A 6,077-nucleotide genomic window follows, 5' to 3' on the forward strand; every position below is an offset into this window, starting at 1 on the left:
CCTCTCTGGACTCCCATATATTTGCACTAAGTTTAGTGGGGCACCATTTGCAGTCATCAGCCGACATTTGAAGCCAAAAAAAAAAAAAAAAACCAGGTAAAAAAAAAAAAAAAGCCGCGTCGCCGCACCACTTTTGGGGCAAGCTCCATACCAGAAACCGGAGACTTTTTGTTTGGCCTAATCGGGAGATGTTTAATCGTAATGCATAAATATATCCCATTCGGGGCATGACGCGGGTTCACGTGTATCACGTGATCAGCTGTCGCAAATTTTTAGTAATAACTTGTATTTTTACATAGAAAAAAACATGAAATTGCGATAAATTGAAACAACTTCCATTGAAAATATATCACTCGAAAAAAAAGGGTTTTTGTTTTCGTAGAAAAGGTTTTGAGAAAATAATTTCTAGAAATATTCAGATTTCTTTAGACGGGGTCCTTGGCAGAATACAAATCGCACGCTATGAAACGAGGATGAAAGTCGTCTGGGTGTCCGACACGTGTGTACATTGTTTATGGCACACGTGCGTTTTCCCGTTTTGTATGCACAATTTGCATTGATTTGTGTGAGAAACTGTTTCTGTAAAAATGGGGAAGACTCCGAAGAAGGAAAAGGAAAACGCAGAGGTGCCATCAGAGCCAGCTGATGAAAATGAACACGAGTTGACTTATGAAGATCTAGTGCAACGGCTGGCGCCAATCGCTAACCCGCTTGCGTCCAAAAAACTGACCAAGAAAATTTACAAAACGGTGAAGAAAGGTGAGTACGGTGGCGAGTTGGAAAGGGGCGAGTTGGTCAAGGGGCGGGGGGGGGGGGGAGCAGTTTTTTTATCGCAAAAAAAAAATCTTCTCTGATATTTTAAATTGACTCCTACATTTATTTGCTGCTTTTCATTTGGAGCAACTATAGAATGCAGGGCCACGCCGGAGCAAGGGTTTTTATTCTGCTTGGAGGCGTGGTGGATCGATTCGAGGTCGGCGATGTGAGGATAGGAGTAATACTAATCATGCTAATAGGCTGACATTGACTATATAATAATATGCAAACCTGCAAAAAGTGCTAAGTACAGCGAATGCACTCGTCTTGTAAGCTTCTCATGAAGCATGTGAAGGATCGGAAGGGAGGGCGCGCTTGTAAATGTGTCGGGCCGGGGCACGGAGTCGTGGAGTCGCGGAGTCTAGTCGCGGAGACGCGGGGCCCTGGAGTCGCGGAGGCGCGGAGTCGCAGAGACACGCGCCGATAGAGGGCGCAATTCTCGGCGGTATTTTTTTGAGAACGAAGCATCCATGTCCATTTTAAATGGGCTCGCAAAGGAAGGGAGGAGGGCGACGGGGCACTGGAATCGCGGAGGCGCGGAGTCGCGGAGACGCGGGGCCCTGGAGTCGCGGGGGCCTTGGAGTTGCGGAGGCGCGGAGTCGCGGAGTCGCAGAGACACGCGCCGATAGAGGGCGCGGAGTCTCAGAGACACGCGCCGATAGAGGGCGCAATTTTCGGCGGTATTTTTTTGAGAACGAAGCATCCATATCCATTTTAAATGGGCTCGCAAAGGAAGGGAGGAGGGCGACGGGGCACTGGAGTCGCGGAGTCGCGGAGATGCGGGGCCCTGGAGTCGCGGAGTCGCGGAGTCGCAGAGACGCGCACCGATAGAGGGCGCAATTCTCGGAGATATCGACTGCGGCTCCACGGTACGCCTCCATGATTTCGGAGGTAGGTCGACTGCGGCTCCACGCCTCCACGCAGCTGTACGGAGGCGCGGATGTAGAGTGAAGTGGCCCTGCATTCTATAGTTGTACCTTTCATTTTAATAATTTTCCCAATTATGTTTGCTATATAATATAGTATATGCCTTTCTTCATTTATTTAGCATGTTCAGTTTAGCATGTTTAGCCGCCTACATCTTTTTTTTTGCAGCTTCCAAAGTGAAAACGCTCAGAAGAGGAGTCAAAGAAGTTCAGAAATTCATCAGAAAGGGAGAAACAGGGTAACGTTCTATGCACACATACATTTGCCTCATTGTTTTCAGTGTTGGAGTACCTTCAAAATTTCTACTTAGTAAAACTAAGTAAGGAGTTGGGTATAATTACAATTTGTTTACAATATGTCATTTTCAGTCAACGTACATGTATGTATGTACAATGAGTATGTACAATGAAGATGTACTTTAAATTGGTATGTGTTAGTTCTCTTCGATGCATTTACATTTGAGCAGAAAAGGGCTGATAAAGATGCTATTTTACAATATCATATATGTTTTGTTTTGTATAGGTTTGTTGTCTTCGCTGGTGATGTCACGCCCATAGAGGTCATGTGTCACCTTCCCGCTGTTTGTGAGGACAGGAATATTCCTTATGCTTATGTTCCGGCGAAGAAGGTAAAATGTTGAATACCTAACACCCAACCATCAAGTCTTAAACAAAAACATTCACAAACTTACTCGGGTGGGATTCGAACCCACAACCTCCTGCTTACTAGTGCAGACGTCTTACCACACGACCATCAAGCTTGCTGGGTCAGCTGACCAGTTCAAGTCTGATGTTGCAGCGGGTTCCGCAACCAAAGTTTGTTAAGACGTCTGTACTAGTAAGCAGGAGGTCGTGGGTACGAGTCCCACCGGAGTAATCTTGTGACGTTTTTCTCGCAAACCCTTGGACAACACCTAAGATACAGTGTTTATGAAATATCGTAAAAAAACAACACCACATTTTTCGACAAGTTGTTCTCAACAGGTAGACTTAAGAAAGTGTTTATTTAAAAAATTAGGTTTTGTTTTGTTTTGCTTTGTTTTGAAAAAAAAATTTAAAATTATCTTTGTGTTTTTTTCTCCCAGGATCTAGGAGCAGCAATGGGTGCCAAGCGAGCAACGTGCTGCATCCTCGTCAAGACTCACGAAGACTTCTCAGACCTCTTTGACGATTGCCTCCAATTGATCAAACAGCTCCCGCCACCTATTTAGTCGATCCTTTTTTTTTTCTTTGATTTATTTTGTTTTGTTTTGAAGATCAAGCAGCTGTTTTAGATTAGCTGTGCAACACCAGACATAATACCTTTACATTGCAACCCGCCTGACAATTTAAGGTCATTTGAGGGGGCTATTACAAACGCCTAATCCTAGCCTGCAACCACTTGGGTAAATAATAGGCAGCAAGTTTGCCTTTTTTTGGTTTGACTGCTTGTTCTTGAACTAAACGTCAATATTTTGGCACATTGGCTTCAGGCACATTTTTCAAGAACTGCAATGCAGATGTACAGTTTGCTGGGAATGGATGAATTCTTCAAATAAAAAAAGCAAAGGACATCTTTACTTCACTCAGATGAAAAGAAAACAGTCCATCATTAGTTTATTTTAAATAAACCACGAAGGGAAAATTTGAAAAGTTGTTATAAAAAGCCGTTTCCTCTCAGGGTGATCTCCGTTTGCTATTTCCCAGGTTTTGCAGCATTGCTAATGTTGCTAGCATTGTGACTTTGGGCGTGATCCCTGGCTAAATGGCATATACGGGTTTATGGCTTCTGACTAGCGCCCCTTGAACAAAGACATTCATTCAAAATGGGGAACTGCAAACATAGGGCTGGATAGCTCAGTTGGTAGAGTGCTGGATCGGTAATCTTGAGGTCCCAGGTTCAAACCCTGCTCCGGTCAGGTTTCTTTGCTTAACTTCAAAATTATTGATATATTTCAGATTTTAGATAGCTGTGCACTGGATGCCATTAAACTTTTCTCCTCATTTACTATAATTTTCAAATGCCCATTATTAAACTAATATGCATTGTCTCCATTGTATGTTTTGATGAGTACATTTGCTGAGTTTCTAATAATTTTGACTGCTAAAAAGGGGTCTAAATTTTTTTTTATTTAAAACTGTATTAACATTCTTAATTGATAATTTCTGTTATTCGTATTCTCACAGACAAGATATTTCATGGCATTTTAAGAAATTAATAATGTAAATAAAAACTAGTTGTTTTTCCTGGTATATACATGTGTTCCATTTTCAAGTTTTTGTTCAGATAATACTTGAAGAACCTCTTTTAAAAAATTGAAGTAGAAAGGAAACGTGTTATTCCTGTAGTAAAATCAACAAAATATCCGACTAAATAAATAGAGAAAATAATTCTCTGTTTTTATTTAACTAAGAAATTAAGGGGCAAATGTTATTTGTTGAAAGGCCCAAACGTTTGGAAGTGAATTCTAGAACTTCATCAGTATTCCTTGAGACCTCCTTGTGAAGTTGCTTTTATAATATTTATTTTGTTTATAAAATTATCCGTTGAGGTTCAATGGCCGTTCGTTAGAGGTTTAAAAAGTCAACCAAGATATCTAGATTGCGATATTTGGCCCATTCAGCCGGACGATACACCCATTGATTGTTTTCAAACATTGAGGGCGCTATAACCATTTTACGGACTCCACTAGCACTCGACCATATCGGCGCCTGCCGTGTGACCTAGGTGGCAGGTGGGAGAGTTTGTGTTGATATTCTGACACAATTTACTGGGCAAATCTTCGAGGTTAACATCAATTATTGGGAACTCAACTATCTCCAGATGTTCACCTAGGAGTAGTAGTATTCCTTTAGTCACAAAGGACACGATTGTGTGGGTTTATTTTGGGGGAATGCCGCGCCTTGTGTAGGCCGTGTCGTCGCGCCCCCGTCATTTCTGCTGGCTTCAGTCCAGGTCAGTTTATTCACTTCCTGGTTTTATCGTGTAAGGAGAGCTCCATTATATGCAAGGAAACCGCCATCTTCTGCAGGACGAATCCGCAGCAAAGTGTAAGTGGAGACACTCCTCTTGAATAATTGACTGACAAAGTGACTTTTATGTTTTTTGTTCGAGGTGAGAAAGTTTTGTTAACAATTACTAAAATTAGGCCTGTCACTAGTGTCAGTTCAATTAATAATTATTTGTCATGTTTGTTTTGCATTTTTGCCATTGTCATATTGTGGTTTATGATATTCTGCATTGTAATTTGTACTCATTTGTATTCGTGATTTGTTATGTGATGACAGCCTACACGTACATGTATTTTAATACAACGTGCTGTGTTTTATTATCTGTTTTATAACAGTTCTTTTTTACTTAACCGAAGAAACTAAACATATGCTGTTGTTAATCACTTACTGTTAAAAATTTTTAAATTAAAATCATTAGGCCCCTAAATGTTGTGTTTAACTTTGTGTATATATTGCAGAATCTGTTGTAAATATTGATTATTGCATTGAAATTTGGAGTAATTGCAGAATACTCCGCCACTCAAAGACCGACCCCTAAAATTGAATGGCTACGCATTCGAATGAGCTAGAAAAAAAGTCTAACTCCAGAGTACATTGTAGTTCAACCGAAGTGGATATGCGGATACACGGATACAGAGTGGGATTGAGTCAGGGAGGGGAGAAAGAGGGCGCTTTTTTTCCTTAAAAAAAAAATCTTCGGAAAGATTTCCATATACGAAGTTCACTAATTTTCCTCTGTATTGACTAACAAGCCCCCAGATAGCAATTTCATGTCATCAAAGTCAATTTGAGCAGTGAGAAAATACAAGTATTTTCTTAGAAAACACTTGAAATTTTTCAGTCCAATCTCATAGGGTTTGTACACAGGGTGTTGAGTGAACTTCGTATATGGAAATCTTTCCGAAAAGTCCAAAGTATTAAGTAGGTCCCCCAAAGTGGATACGCGGATAGGGAGTGGGATTGAGTCGGGAGGGGCGAAACAGGGCTCTATTTTCCCTATTTAGAAAAATCCTCCAAGGGGATGAATCAGTATTCAGTGTAAATTGAATGGGCAGGATCGAAAAAGTCAAAAGTACCTCAGAGTAGTAGTGGCTACGCAAATATAAATACGGGGATACAGAGTTGGAAGTGCAAGCGTGTTATGGGTAAGCAGTCAAGCGTGAGTCCATATCCCCATAGCTGGCTACAACTTGGGTGGGATAGATGGGTGGTTGGTATTCTGCAAAATGACTCTCTAGCACAATGCTTACACCATTGAAGGGGCCTCTGTTATAGAATTTATAGCATGCCCAGATTGGCCATATGTTATAAAAATCTTTCTTAATTGTCGGTTCTTTCGCACAG

General features: G+C 41.3%; 1 protein-coding gene and 1 non-coding gene across 2 annotated transcripts; both read left to right on the plus strand.

Moving 5' to 3' along the window:
* Nucleotides 1-464: 464 nt before the first annotated feature.
* Nucleotides 465-3,976, plus strand: LOC119720188 (H/ACA ribonucleoprotein complex subunit 2-like protein). The gene is made up of 4 exons (XM_038189763.1): nucleotides 465-759; nucleotides 1,912-1,981; nucleotides 2,266-2,371; nucleotides 2,828-3,976. The coding sequence occupies exons 1-4, from the start codon at nucleotides 588-590 to the stop codon at nucleotides 2,951-2,953; spliced, it is 474 nt and encodes a 157-aa protein (XP_038045691.1). The 5' UTR covers nucleotides 465-587; the 3' UTR covers nucleotides 2,954-3,976.
* On the plus strand, nucleotides 3,568-3,640 carry Trnat-ggu. The gene has a single exon. It is a non-coding gene; the product is annotated as a tRNA-Thr (tRNA).
* Nucleotides 3,977-6,077: the final 2,101 nt, after the last annotated feature.

The sequence above is a fragment of the Patiria miniata genome, unplaced genomic scaffold (assembly GCF_015706575.1).
Source record: "Patiria miniata isolate m_02_andy unplaced genomic scaffold, ASM1570657v1 HiC_scaffold_9, whole genome shotgun sequence".
Taxonomy (NCBI): Eukaryota; Metazoa; Echinodermata; class Asteroidea; order Valvatida; family Asterinidae; genus Patiria; species Patiria miniata.